The 14,698-nt window shown below is 42.5% G+C and overlaps 2 protein-coding genes across 5 annotated transcripts in view; one reads left to right on the top strand and one right to left on the bottom strand.

The window, feature by feature from the left end:
• ENOPH1 (enolase-phosphatase 1) overlaps nt 1-8,268 on the bottom strand; it is a 31,663-nt gene extending 23,395 nt beyond the window's left edge. Inside the window, exon 1 of the mRNA XM_026509872.4 lies at nt 7,902-8,268. Within this exon, the coding sequence (XP_026365657.1) occupies nt 7,902-7,985 (84 nt within the window). The 5' untranslated portion in view covers nt 7,986-8,268. The remainder of the gene's footprint in view (nt 1-7,901) is intronic.
• A 72-nt stretch (nt 8,269-8,340) lies between these two features.
• HNRNPDL (heterogeneous nuclear ribonucleoprotein D like) lies at nt 8,341-14,265 on the top strand. 4 transcript variants are annotated; one of them, XR_006410716.3, is made up of 9 exons: nt 8,344-9,586; nt 10,385-10,553; nt 10,649-10,810; nt 11,294-11,425; nt 11,578-11,692; nt 12,232-12,402; nt 12,751-12,843; nt 13,217-13,321; nt 14,001-14,265. XR_006410716.3 is itself a non-coding variant. In XM_026509870.4 (8 exons), the coding sequence occupies exons 1-7, from the start codon at nt 9,144-9,146 to the stop codon at nt 12,819-12,821; spliced, it is 1,263 nt and encodes a 420-aa protein (XP_026365655.1). In that variant the 5' UTR covers nt 8,352-9,143; the 3' UTR covers nt 12,822-12,843; nt 14,001-14,265. The 4 variants fall into 4 exon arrangements, 2 of the variants coding, with proteins under 2 accessions (XP_057165494.1, XP_026365655.1); XM_026509870.4 differs by lacking the exon at nt 13,217-13,321 and having other exon boundaries at nt 8,352-9,586; XR_008958367.1 differs by lacking the exon at nt 12,232-12,402 and having other exon boundaries at nt 8,390-9,586.
• Nucleotides 14,266-14,698: the final 433 nt, after the last annotated feature.

Below are 14,698 nucleotides of genomic sequence, written 5' to 3'. Positions count from 1 at the left end.
GCAGAATAGGCATCATATATCTCTCAGTGCTGAAAACATTAGAAGCAATACTTATCAGATGGATGTTTAATCGAAGTTGGGATATACTATCAGACAACACGAGCTCTCTTCCTAGAAAGACCATAAAATTAACATAGCAGTTTTCATGAGAAAGAAATGTCAACTTCAACATTTCTCAATTATTATCCTCTAAAATACACTGCTGAACTATAAAAGAACATAAAAGAGTAAATTACAACCATCGTTAAACAATCAAGAATACATTATCCATTTCTAAAAGTGTTTTAACATAAAATACATCTCAAAAAATTATTAAACAAACACCAGAAGAGCATATAAGCAGGATTATGTTTTTAAAGAGAATCAAGGGGCATCTGGCTGGCTTGGTCCGTGGAGTGTGTGAATCTTGATCTTGGGGTTGTGAGTTCAAGCCCCACATTAGGTGCAGAGCTTGCTTAAAAATAAAATCTTTAAAGATAGGCACCTGGGCCAGGGTGGCTCAGTCAGTTAAACGTCTGACTGTTGGTCTCAGCTCAGGTCATGATCTCATGGGTGGTGAGATCAAGCCCTGCGTTGGGCTCCATGTTGGGAAAGGAGCCCACTTAAAAACTTTTTTAATTAATTAATTCTTTAAAAATAAATACATAAAATTAAAATCTTTATCATTTTGATTTTCAATTAAATGGGTATCTGCTACTTCAAATAAACATTATTTACAGGATCAAGGATTTGTCTAATTCTTATTTTCTAAAGTAGAAAGTTTAGTTTGGGATCTTTTCTCCCCCTCAGTCTAAGTCAAAACCTTGCCAACTACCTCATTCTCTAAAACTCCAGCCCCTAAACACTGCCTTTACCAACCTCTATACAAGCACAATCCTTAAACACCAACACGATTAAAAAAAAAAAAAAATCTGTCAAATCTTAAAGAAAATATTATAGCTTGCATCCAACACTATTAATGATAAATTTCAAAACACAAGTGGAGTCATTATGAATTCTAATTCCTATGTGCCCTAGAACAGACAAAGGCATCTATTAGAAATGTTCGTGTTCATCAAGTAGCTAGAGGGGAAAATTTCCCCTCTCAGATATCCGTATCCCAAACTTACTTTATATGGCAAAAGTACTGCAGGCATGATTAAATTAAGAATCAAGATGGGAAGATTATCCTTGGATTATGTGGTTGGGCCTTATACAATCACAAGAGCCTTTAAAGGTAAAAGGAAGTAGGAAACTCAAAGACAGAGAGTGAGAGACTGGTCTGAAGATGCCATGCTGCTGCCTCTGAAGACAGAGAAAGGCCCACAAACCAGGAAATGTGGGCAGCCTTTAGAAAGTGGGAATGGCAGGGAAATTTTTCTAGAATTTTCGGAAGGGACACAACCCCTCCAACACCTTGATTTTAACTCCGTGAGATCCATTTCAGAGTTGACTGTCCAGAAGTGTAACATGATAAATCTATACTGTCTTAAACCACTAAGTTTGTGGTAATTTTGTTACAGCAACCAGGAGAAACGAATACAACAGGTTTAGCAAAGCTCTGTTTACCTGCCCATCTGCCAGGATACGAGCCCAAAAGCTTCTTACGCAGGTCCCTGCTGTACATACACATTCAATTAAATAAACATTTAAGTGTACTATCTAGTTGGTCCTGTAAGTGCGCGTAACTCCTTGCTAACATTCTATTTGTCCTTTAAGAACGAATGGTGCTTTTGCTTTCTTTACACTTCAGTTCTGGAAGACGATTTGCTAAAGTTGGGAAGTGGCCATTTGCATAATGCTTTACTGTCTACCAGGCTTACTACATTACCTGTTCTCTTGTATACAGCCTTACTGATCCAGAACCAATTTACTTAACCTTTGAGAGGTGGTGCTTCTGTTAATGTTGACAGACTTCCTCTAACTCATCTATACTCTCTTGCTTGGTCTACTTTATCATATCAAATGAGCCATTAGAAAAGAGCAGTGCTAACAGGCCTACACATAGGTACAACTAACAAATCTGTATGAAGCCTCAATACTTAAAAAGTGTGGTATACAGAGCAGCAGCAGTAGCACCAGGGCACCTGTGAAAAATTCATCAAGTCCCATTCCAGGTCTTCTGAATCAGAAATAACATTTTATCAATATCCCTGAATGATTTGTATACACAGTCAAGTCTGAGAAGCACAGACATAAAGAGCCTTTGGCTAGGGGACCCACCATGTCCCCACTTAACATATTTTAGGGATAAAAATCCCAATCAGATTCATATTTTCAGTGAACGAGATCTTCTTAATTATAACCAAGATTTTATTCTCAAGCACAAGGTTTTCCTAAGGCATAAATGAAAAACATGTCCCCTGCCCACTATTCCCTAACAAGATCTATTGGGATGGTAGATGAAATATTGATGTAAACATATTCATTCATTTTACGAAGTTTTTTTAAGGGCTAAGCACCCATTAAATGTCCACAGTAGCCTTCTGAGGTAGACAGCTCCACAATACAGCTGAGAAAATATGTACCTAGACTCAGAGACATTAACTAACCTGCCATAAAACACAGAGAGCAGCCAGAATGCCAATCCAGACCTGTAAGGTGTCCAAGCCCACACATATAACTACTACTCTATACTGTCAATTCTCGTGACTTATAGATTCCGTACTCGCAAATTCTCCTACTCACTAAAATTTACTTGTAACCCCCAAATCAATACTTGCTGCACTTTCCTGATCATTCAAAATTAAGTACATGTGCCCAGCGGCAAAAATCTGTAAACACTTGATTGTACACGTTCCTAGCACAAAGTGACAATTCACCTCATTTCACCTCTCGTAGTTTAAACAAGCATCCTTTTCAGAGTCTGTTTAGTGCCATATTTTTTGCATTTTGTACCTTCTGCTGATTTTGCAGTTCAAAATGGCCCCCAAGCAAAATGCTGAAGTACTGCCTAGTGTTCCTGAGCACAATAAATTGTGATGGGCCTTCAGGAGAAAATACGTGTGTTTAGATAGGCTTCATTAAAGCAGGAGTTACAGTACAACTGGCTGTGAGTTCAATGCTAACCCATCAACAATATACATTAAATAAAGGAAACAGAAACACACATAAGACAAGGTCACATACTAGTCAGTTCACAGAAATGTTGTGACCAGAGGCTCACAAGAACCTAGCCTTGTATTTTCTTTAGGGGCAATGAGTCATTATTTGCTAATACAAGGTTCTCAGTGACTCAGTAGAACGTTAACTACCTCAACTGTTGTTGCATGTACATGTTACATGTACATGTCAACAGATAACAACAGGAAAGCCACCAAATTAAAGAGTATTTTCAGAAACAAGAGGATAATTTTCTCCAAATCCAGAAACAATGGTTGAAGGTTCCTGACAGGATAACCGCAGAGACTAGTGACAGTGTTATTTCAGAGGCTAACAGACTAAAAACACCATAATAATACAATGTACAAAGTCAGAAAATGAATACTACAACACACGGACAAAATTCAAGTGGTGGCTCCATGGGGCATGCAAGATGATTCAATGGGATAAGGGAAGAGAGTATAACAACATTTGTTCACATTTATTATTTTAATCTCATCTTCAAATTCCATTGTAACATAATAATAGTACGTATACACAATTTATAAATTCTTTTTTTTTTAAGATTTATTTATTTATATGAGAGAGAGAGAGAGAGGGAAAGAAGAGGGACAGGGGGAAAGAATCCCAAGCTGACTCCCTGCTGAGCTCAGAGACTGACGCGGGGCTTGATCCCACAACCCTGACATCATGACCTGAGCCAAATCAAGAGTAAGACACTCAACTGACTGAAACCCCCAGGCGCCCCCACAACTGATAAACTCTATTGGCCGTGCCTGCTCCAATTCTGCTGATGGTGTACATGACCAAAAAGTGTTGGGAGAGCAGCACTGGAAAGGATCAGAATCAGCACGTGAAAGGAAAACCAAATCCACAGGCATGTGTCCTGCAGTGAGGGGCAAGGCTGGAGGCTGAGGATTCAGATGCATGGGGACCATCTAGATAAGGAAAGCTGGGCTCTAGTGCTGCTCTGCTCCCAACAAGTTGTGATGACCTCACACAGGATCTCCCTCTGGGCATCAATTCATGAGAAATTAATTAGCTGGTTGCAAAATTCACTGCATGATCCTAGCTAGGAGCCCCTCCTGTCCTAGAAATTTGACAATTCTATGACTCAGAGAAAATAAGATACAACAGCAGGTAAATAAAACCATTGTTTTTGGGGCGCCTTCGTGGCTTAGTCACTGGGCGTCTGCCTTAGGCTCACGTCACGATCCCAGTGTTCTGGGATCGAGCCCCGCATCAGGCTCCCTACTCAGTGGGAGGCCTGCTTCTCCCTCTCCCACTCCCCCTGCTTGTGTTCCCTCTCTCGCTGCCTCTCTGTCGAATAAATAAATAAAATCTTTTTAAAAATCAATCAATCAATCCATTGTTTTTTTGTTGTCTGACCCAGAAGGGCTGAGGCATGCCGTGATAGAGCAGCAGGCTGTCCAGAGAACACCACCTCCCGGACTGAGAAGATTCTAGAGAATCCCATGAGATATCCCAGACTGTTTGTGTTACATAGTTAAGGTGCATCATAAACACATTTAACTGTAAGTGCTCAGACCAAAAAAAAAAGGAGGAAAGGAAAAAATAACCATAGTAAGTGCTGGCAATCTGTGTGTTATTCCACTCAATGGGGTGTTCTGTTCCCCAGAGGAATAGTCTCAGTTCCCCCAGTGTCTCTTACAGTGTGAGTGGCTCAGTATGAGGCTAATGTTTGATATAACATATTTTTCATTTATGTCACCAAATCCCAAATCAACTACTTCCTCTATGTTCAGGGATATGTTTTCACCTTAAAGGAAAAATGAATGCATGACTTACTGAAAAATGGAAATCAGGCGCCGAAGAGGAATGACTTCCTATGGGTCTTTTTCAAGGGCAATTTTCCACAATACTCAATTTTCACAGTATACACTGACTATAGGACCAAATCTCCAAATAAAGACTCAATTATAGTTATTGTGGTTCAAGGGTTCACTCCTAAACCTATCACCAAGAGGCAGTATAAACCGAAATTTGTTACCATATCCTTTTACGGTACTTCGTGTTGATTAAAGTGCTCTCATATCAACTGTGTCATTTAACATATACAGAAACCAAGCAAAGACATGGAACAAGCACTGTGGTTTCCACTTTAGAGGTCAAGTGTAATCATGTAAAGAGTAAGAGTTTTTGAGTCAGATAATTTGGGTTCACATTCCAGGCATACTGTTCAATTGTTAAGAATCTTAGTTTCCTATGAGTAAAATGTGGACAGTGCACACACCTCACAGAGTTTTTGAGGATGAGTCAAGTATACAAGTCACATATATATAGTACTCGATGTTTGGTTCCGCAGGAAGTAGGCCTATATGTTCCACATCCCTAACGTGACTAATAAACTCCAAAGTAGAACAAACATCTCCCAATTCCCACCTCCACGCTCAGAGATTCAAGGATATGATTTAGTACCTCTTTAAAAGGTGTTTAAAAGATTAATCCTTGACATACTCTGCTAAAAGTTTTTTGTTCAAGTAAATTTGTGAAATGTCACTCTCCTGAAGGCTCATTAAACATATATGTGTGTGCATGTATGTGTATGATATAAAGGCTCTGAGAAGTTGTGCAATAAAGAAACCAGTTGAATGTGTATAGCCTAACATTCCCCAAAAGTGCATTTAATAATGGAATCCTTTTTGCAGAATTACTGTAAATATCCACACAGACTTAACGTTCTTCTGAATATACTTTTGGAAACAACAGTTTTGATAAACTAATGTGTAACAAATTAATAATAGCTTATTAGGTTATAACAGATTAATAATTAATGTGAATAAAATAAAGACAGATTACAGGACAAAGCACAAGAAACTATCCTTTAAACAAAACCACTGAAATGAGCACTGGGTGTTATATGCAACTGATGAATCACTAAACTCTACCCTGAAACTATTAATACACTAACTTGAATTTAAATTAAAAAAATAAATAAAATTTAAAAAATAAACAAAACCCCCCCAAATCATTTTTTCAGCCTGCCTTGACTTTACTTATAGATGAGTGTCAAACTTAAAAAAAAAAAAGATCTATTTAGGCGATGAAGGCATTTTAACTCTCAGAAAGATGTCAGAATAAGTCTACCATAAACAAAGATTTCAAGAAGTGGCTCCTGTCATCTGGCAAAAGACAGGATTGGTTGGGGAGGGGGGGGAGTGGAGAGGTGGGAGAGGCACCTATGATGTTTTGTTACAAAACTGATTTGCATGAGGTATCTAGTCCTTAATCAACTTTCCAAGAATAGTACATAATCTTATGCTGTATCACTACCTCTCCTGTCATTATCCCTGGTGGAGTTAAGCTGTTAACTATAACCCATAAAGACAAGGAATCCTTTCTTCTCTGAAAACTCTGAGAAAGCAGTTATTCTGTCAGTCATTAAGGGAAAAAAAGTCAACTCCATTACCAGCATTTGGTCAATCCTGAATATTTCTACAGAGGCCTCTGGTGTGATTAAAAACTAAGAAAAAAAAAATGTCAAACTAGATTTCTTAAGAACTTGTGCTAAGATGGTTTGTGATTCTTCTAAAAAATTTGTAAGTGGTTGTTATACTGGAGTCCTAAAAGTGTACACTGATTTTACATTATAATCCACATCAAGAAAAACATTCTTCATAGGTAATCTTAAAAATAAAACTTTAGGGGCGCCTGAGTGGCACAGCGGTTAAGCGTCTGCCTTCGGCTCAGGGCGTGATCCTGGCATTATGGGATCGAGCCCCACATCAGGCTCCTCCGCTATGAGCCTGCTTCTTCCTCTCCCACTCCCCCTGCTTGTGTTCCCTCTCTCGCTGGCTGTCTCTATCTCTGTTGAATAAATAAATAAATAAATCTTTAAAAAAAATAAATAAAATAAAACTTTAAAAAATTTAAAAGACTACTCAATTTATTGGAAGATGGGTTTTTCCTACATCGTAAACAGTTATCTCTATTATTGTATGCAAACCCTTTTAGTTAATGTTTTCATCTTAAACAGAAATCCAATAAAGCGTAGACTAGGCCCGAGGAATTCTTTTTAAAGTTATATTGATATTTAATATTAAGCCCTGCTATAATGCAGAGCTATAAGCTTACGAATTAGGCGTAGACAATTGTTTGGTTAATAGTGATACCCGAGAATAGAGGCTTTGGGTAAGAGGTTCAAGTTTCCATGGTTTTCAGAGGAAAATGAACGTAATCTAGACATGTTTGTTCTGTAGCTTAATAAATCAGCACTGCATTCCGCAGTGCCTAGTCCAATAACATAAAAAGTGCAGTTCGGCCACTAATAGCAGGAGTGGGAAGGGGCGAAGAGTAACCACCACGGCCCAAGATACCAGGGCTACCTGAAAAGTCATCCTGACGCTTCAGTCTACGTTTTGCAGGACTAGAAGCCTCCAGAACCACTGAATCGCGGCCGCCGCCTAGCCATGCCCAACCCAGAGCCAAGCACGCGCTCACCTGCGGGGCGACGGGGCGCACACCTGGCCGGCGGGGGGCGGGGGGGCACGTTCCCTTTCCCCACCCGGACGTATCTGCCCTCCTCCACCCTTTTTCGCCACCATCTCCACCCCTTTCCCATCCATCTGCATTTAACCAAGGACAGGGACGGCGGAGGACGAACAGCGTGCGCTGACGAAAAGCAACCCCGCAACCCGCTGCAGCCTTTCTACTTCCTCCCACCCCACAGCGGGTGCAAAGCCACACCGCCTCTCCTACGCCTCATGTCTCTGGTACAAGGTATACAATACTTTAAAAAAAAAAATGTTTTTAATTGCTTTTAAGCACAAGTCACTTCCCCGCTCCCTTCCGCCCCTCACCTTCACGAAAGCAATCGGGGTTGTGGTACCTTCGATATCTAACAGGATCACAGTGACTTCGGCGGGCACCGATAGCACGACCATTTCCCTACCGGATGCAACTACCGGAATCGGCCTACTGGTAGGAAGGGCGGAGGGCGGCGCCCACTGCGCCCCCAGCACCGTCCTAGGCTTCCTACAGCCCCGCAAGGATCTCCCACTCGGCAACCGCGTGCGGTCCGGAACACGAGGAACAGAGCCACCTCCGCGCCCCTGAAGGTGGATGAGACGGCCGCACAGGCGCTCTGAACTACCTAGCTGCCTAGGGCCCTAGGGCACGTGGGCAGGGAAAGGGGGCGGCCCTCGCGGAGTTCCGAGGGGGTGGGGGTAGGTAAAGGCGTCGACGCCGATTGGCCACCAGAGAGCCTCGAACGCGATCCGTCAAAATGGGCCTTGCGTGGGCGGGAACAAAGAAGCGAACGCGGGAGCCGGGTGCGCGGGCGCGCGCGCGCTCCGCAGACTGGTTGAGCGAGCGGGAGAGGCCCGGGGCACGTGCAGACGGAAGCCCCGCGAGTGGCGCGCCGGGGATGTGAGTGCCCCTTGCCCTCTACGGCACCTAGCCCCCTCCCCGCCCACTGCCTCCGCTTTTGCATATTTACAGTAACCTGACCGGGCTCGCGCCCCTCCTCCCGTCCTCAGCCTGCAAAAGAGGCCGTGCCGGGACAGGTTTGCCTGATTGCGTTGGCCTGGGCTCCGGCTGATCGGCTAAGGAGGCCCGCGCGCCTGTGGCGGTAGCGGAAGAGGCACCCGCGCCGCGCCGCTGTCCGGAGGGGCCACCGCGCGCCCGCTTCCTGTTCGGCTGGTTCCAGCCAGCTCGAGGACAAAACACGCGTGCGCGCGGCGACGGGCGGGCGGGCGCGCTAGCTGTCTCAGCCGCCGGCACCGGGCGCAGTCCGCCTTTTTTCTGGAGCAACCCGGCCACGGTGCTAATCGATAGCAGCAGCCGCCTCCGCAGCAGTCCGTACTGGGGGACCGAGGGCTTTGGAAAAAGGCGGGGTTAAAGGCTCTTTGCCAGGAGTGGGCCGGACCGGACGCCAGAGACAAAGGCTCTCAAGACAAGAGGGACTGTGGCCCTGCGACGGCGCTGCTCGGGATTTTTGACCCCAGGACTTTTCGCCCCTTCGTTTTTCTCTTCTGACGCTTCTCTCATCTTAAGCCCGCGTCCCCTCACCCACGACCTCGCTCCTCACCGGGAGGGCCGCGATGGAGGTCCCGCCCCGGCTTTCCCATGTGCCGCCGCCATTGTTCCCCTCCGCTCCCGCTACTTTAGCCTCCCGCAGCCTTTCCCATTGGCGGCCGCGGGCGCCGCGGCAGCTCGCCCCGCTCCTCCCTTCGCTCGCTCCCAGCTCCGCCCGGCAGGGGGCGCGCCGGGCCCAGCGCCACGTCACCGCCCAGCAGCCCTCCCGATTGGCGGGCGGGGCGGCTATAAAGGGAGGGCGCAGGCGGCGCCCGGATCTCTTCCGCCGCCATTTTAAATCCAGCTCCATACAACGCTCCGCCGCCGCTGCTGCCGCGACCCGGACTGCGCGCCAGCACCCCCCGGCCGACAACTCCGCCACCATGGAGGACATGAACGAGTACAGCAACATAGAGGAATTCGCAGAGGGATCCAAGATCAACGCGAGCAAGAATCAGCAGGATGACGGGTACCGCACGCTTCTCCTCTGTTCCCCCTCCCCCAGCGCGCCGCACGCGCTCTTCATCCCTTGGGAGCCGCGCGCTGCCCCTGTTCTTGCCCCGAGTCGATTCCCCGCGTGCCCGCTGGGCCCCACTACCTTGGGGGGAAGAGGAAAGTAGGAGACGGAGGGGGTGACTAGAGAGGCCCGCGGAAGGTGGGGGAAGGGCGGAGGAGTTGGAGGAGGAGGGCGGCGGCGTCTGTGTCCCGAGTGCGCAGGCGCCGCGTGGGGCCTGAGGGGGAGGGGCCGTCCTCGCTGCGCCACATGCTGCAGCTGCCGCCGCCTTTTCATTGTGTCTGTGTTAGGGCCCCCGCACAGCTTTCCTGGGGAAAGTTGACTGAATTCTTAGTTTGGGAATCAGTGTGTGACTGGTACCCGGATGCCCAGTACGCGTTACGAGTTCTTGAGGTGGAACATTGCCTTGACAGCTGTGGAAGAGGGTGGACCTAAGTTGTGAGGGATCAGCTTAGGAAGTTGGATTTCAAAAACTTAGCAATGTGGAACACACTTTGTTGGCCTCGTTTAAATTTTGTATTATGCAGTGTGGTGAGCAAGCTCTCCACTGTTTCGAACAAGTGACCTCGATGGAATTGGGATTTTGTGGTCTTTCGTTGATACGTGAACTGTAGACACGGATTGAATTAACTTGCATATACGGTTAAAGTTCCCCCTACTTATTTCGTAGTTGAACATAATTCCAGAGCTGAAGTAATCCTTGAGGTGCTGCTAATCTTTTTTTTTTTTTTTAAACAATAACTTTATTTCTAGTAAAATGTTTATTGGAGGCTTGAGCTGGGATACAAGCAAGAAAGATCTGACTGAATATTTGTCTCGATTTGGGGAAGTTGTAGACTGTACAATTAAAACAGATCCAGTGACTGGAAGATCGAGAGGATTTGGATTTGTGCTTTTCAAAGATGCTGCTAGTGTTGATAAGGTAGGAGCAGGTTTGCACTGTGCTGCTTCTGCGTCCTTTTTTGCAAATTGGGGGTTTGGTTGTATATTGTCAGATTAAATACATTTGTCTTTTAGGTTTTGGAACTGAAAGAACACAAACTGGATGGCAAATTGATAGACCCCAAAAGGGCCAAAGCTTTAAAAGGGAAGGAACCCCCCAAAAAGGTTTTTGTGGGTGGATTGAGCCCAGATACTTCTGAAGAGCAAATTAAAGAATATTTTGGAGCCTTTGGAGAGGTGCGCTGTATGATTATGTTTATATGTCTTTCATACTTCGTGTGTTTATGTAATGTTATTCCCCAGCTTTTTACAGAACCAATTGATTTCTTAGGTGAGGAAGAGGTTAAATTAACTGCTCAGATCCCTTCTAGTCACTGTACCTTAATCGCTGTTTTCTGTGCTGTGATGGAAACCAACATCATAATTTATTTTGGCCAAAACACAGGTGCTTTGGGGTGGTCAGTGTTTGGACTTACCAACCGGTGGCATCTGTTGGGTGCAGAATGATATTAAATGAAGTTTTGCGCTTCTCTAAATGCTTCACAGATGAATCTTTGTGTTGCAATGTTGATAATAAAATGAGTTTCCATACAGAAGTAACCTGACTAGAATAGCATGCAGCATGTTATATTGAAGCTTGAAGAGGACCTTTGGCATTGTAATACCTTTTGGTAGCTGTTATCATTGCTGCATGATCTTGAGTGTGCTTCTTGGTTTCAGATTGAAAATATTGAACTTCCCATGGATACAAAAACAAATGAAAGAAGAGGGTTTTGTTTTATCACATACACAGACGAAGAGCCAGTAAAGAAATTGTTAGAAAGCAGATATCATCAAATTGGTTCTGGGAAGGTAAAGACATTTTGCTTCTATTAAGTGAAAATTTTGAAGGTGGTTTTTTCGTTTGTTTTGTTCAGTGAGATTTCTCAATTTGTTTTGAGAAGAATACAATGGCTTGACATTACAGTAAAAATTGTTGTTTTTTTTTTTTAATGTGTTTATAGTGTGAAATTAAAGTTGCACAACCCAAAGAGGTATATAGGCAGCAACAGCAACAACAAAAAGGAGGAAGAGGTGCTGCAGCTGGTGGACGAGGTGGTACTAGGGGTCGTGGACGAGGTGAGGTTTAATTCTTTGGAACTGAATTCTTTGAGAATGATTCCGTGGTTTAAGCTGTAAACTGCTAAATAGGAATAAGCCCATAAGAAAGTAAAGCAAGATTTTCAACATAAAAAGTGCTCAAGTTAGTGGGTGGGTTTTTGTTACTTAGTGTACTGGCGTCAGTAAAAAGAATGGTCACTCTGACAGTGTCCTTACTATTGGGAAAATAATAACCAATTTAATGTAGTTAAGATTACATGATAACACCATAGGGTCCTGGGTTTCTTTGGGCAGGAGTCCTTGTTTTAAAACTAAACAGCCTACCTGTCTTCACTTTTGTTCTGATTTTCCATAAGTTAGGAAGCTTGATAATTGGCACAATTGGACTTTCTGCCCCCTTCTATCACAACTGGAATAATAATCACTTTCTCAGATAACTACATAGATGTCCATTCCACCTGCTTAAGATTTTCAGAGTGAGGGACAGGAACACAACATTTTATGTTAGGATTGGGGGTCAGAAGTTGTTTCCTAACAATCATTGTGCATTGTTTCAGGTCAGGGCCAAAACTGGAACCAAGGATTTAATAACTATTATGATCAAGGATATGGAAATTACAATAGTGCCTATGGTGGTGATCAAAACTATAGTGGCTATGGCGGCTATGATTATACTGGGTATAACTATGGGAACTATGGATATGGACAGGGATATGCAGACTACAGTGGTAAGAATATTTAACTTAATTTCATAAACCAATGGTATTAAAATTCCATGTTAAAGTACAGTCCCATTCTGAAACTGTTTGTTATGTGGGTTTTCCGTTCTTGAAGTGTTTGGAGTTACGTTTTTAGGCATTTGCTAGTCATCGGGTGATTATAGTAATGTAAAGATTTTGGATAATAGAAGTGTTCTAGAATATGTGATAAGTGACTGGTTTATAATGGCTGTTTAAAATATCTGATATTTTTAACATTGGTATGCAGAGTTGTACGTGTTTGTTTCTAAAGTATTTAAAATAAAACCATTTTGTAGAAAACTATCTTAATATAATTTTTCTGTGTTTTCAAAATAGGCCAACAGAGCACTTACGGCAAGGCATCTCGAGGGGGTGGCAATCACCAAAACAATTACCAGCCATACTAAAGGAGGACGTTGGAGAAAACAGGTGTGTGTAAGAGTACAAGAAACCAGTGGAAATGTCTAATTTAATTTAAAGATCAATAGACAAATGAAAAATAAGTAAAAACAAAATATTATGTAGTCTGTTTTTACTAAATTGTTAACTTTTTAATTGCTTTATGAGCCTGTTTTGCCTAAAGTGTCTATAGATCTTTAACTTTAAAGTCTTATCTCACTTTCTTTAGTACTACAGAAAAACTTAAGAGTTTTTCTGTTTGCTTTGTGTACCAGGTGGTCTAGAGGAATAATTAAACTTTTTTAGAACTATTAACAGGTAAAGTACTGAAATGGGTACAACTTAAGGAAAACAAGAATGTTGTCTTCTAACTCTGACATTATACCTTGTTTGTACCCGCCAGCGGGAACTTCATTGCAGGCCGTGTGTCACCCTGACCACGTCTATCTCTGGGGGTCGCACGTTGCGGGCAGAGCGCAAGGCATACACCAGAAAACGCTGTCCTGTGGTATGGTCTCTTCCAACTTCATGTACCAGCGTAAAGATTAAAGTGGAAAACTTCAGACTTTGGCTTCTTTTTTAATCTTTTTGAAGATTAAGTGTCTAAACTTAACTTAAATGGTTTTTTACAGGAGTTAAAGTACATAAATGCCTTTTTACAGCTTAATCATTTTGGTCTTCTGTTTAGTGTTGTATTTCAATTGTGGAGCCTCATTTTAAGTGTTCATTCTTTAAGATTTAATGCTTGCTTTTTCTTTTTATAGCTAATAGTGAAATCTACAAACCAAAACAAGAACTTTAAAATCTGGGATATAAATTAAAGATCATATGCACACAGCAATTCGTTTCCTTAAAATACAATAAGCCTAATAGAAATTCATCTTTGTAAGAGCGTTTTTGGCTTACTAGAGATACTTCTAGTAGACCTTAATCTAGCACAGTTCAACCTGTGAATATGGGAAGATTGCATTCCCCAATTCCCTAACTAAATTTAAATTTAGTATCATTTGGGAACTCCAGGGTGAATTTATTAAAGACCCAAATTACATTTTGCCATCGAATATGCATGTGATCTTTAATTATTGAAGAAAAGAATAAATTGAGGACTTAAAACAATTCATGAAAGTGGACCTTTGAAAGCTTTCAGAGTTACACAAATCTAATTGCTATTTTGTTTTTGTTTTTAGGAGGAGATTGCTAAAGTTAACCCATCTTGCAGGACGACATTGAAGATCGGTCTTCTGTTGATCTAAGATGATTATTTTGTAAAAGACTTTCTAGTGTACAAGACACAACTGTGTCCAACTGTATATAGCCGCCAATTAGTTTTCTTTGTTTTTACTTTGTCTTTTGCTATCTGTGTTATGACTCGATGTGGATTTGTGTTTATACAAATTTTATTTGTATGATTTCATGTTAAACCTCAAATAAATGCTTCCTTATGTGATTGTTTTTCTGCGTCAGGTACTAAATAGCTCTGTAAAAGTGTAATTTAAAATAAGCAATAATTAAGGCACAGTTTATTTTGTAGGGAGTATTGGTCCATAGGGAGAAACTGTGGTCCTTTATGAATAGCCAGCTACAGTGTCCTTCTGTTCCCCATTTTTGTTAGATGTATATTATCCTCTAAGGCTTCATTTCCCTGCTAAATTGAGGCTTCTACCACACCTTTAACGTTTCTTCTCTGTATATCTGGAGACCTTGTCATAGGGTTGTCATTAGTGGAAGCTTTCTAGCAGACCATGAATCTTCTGGACTAGGTCTTGGAAAGTGCACCTTTTTGGCACAAAGCACGTGGGTAGCTCCTTTCATGAATAGAAAAGATTGTGCTTTGTTCCTGTCTCTGGGAAGCCATTTATTAAAGATACGCTAAATCAGACTTTAT

This window comes from Ursus arctos, unplaced genomic scaffold (assembly GCF_023065955.2).
Source record: "Ursus arctos isolate Adak ecotype North America unplaced genomic scaffold, UrsArc2.0 scaffold_9, whole genome shotgun sequence".
In the NCBI taxonomy this organism is placed as follows: domain Eukaryota; kingdom Metazoa; phylum Chordata; class Mammalia; order Carnivora; family Ursidae; genus Ursus; species Ursus arctos.
Note: the sequence above shows the minus strand (reverse complement) of the source record. Positions and strands in the feature narration are given on the sequence as shown.

Coding starts and splice junctions, on each gene's coding strand:
- HNRNPDL (XM_026509870.4), top strand. CDS start 9,144: ATGGAGGTCCCGCCCCGGCTTTCCCATGTGCCGCCGCCATTGTTCCCC. Junction 11,693..12,231: donor TACTAGGGGTCGTGGACGAG/GTGAGGTTTAAT, acceptor GCATTGTTTCAG/GTCAGGGCCAAAACTGGAAC. Junction 12,403..12,750: donor GGGATATGCAGACTACAGTG/GTAAGAATATTT, acceptor TTTTCAAAATAG/GCCAACAGAGCACTTACGGC.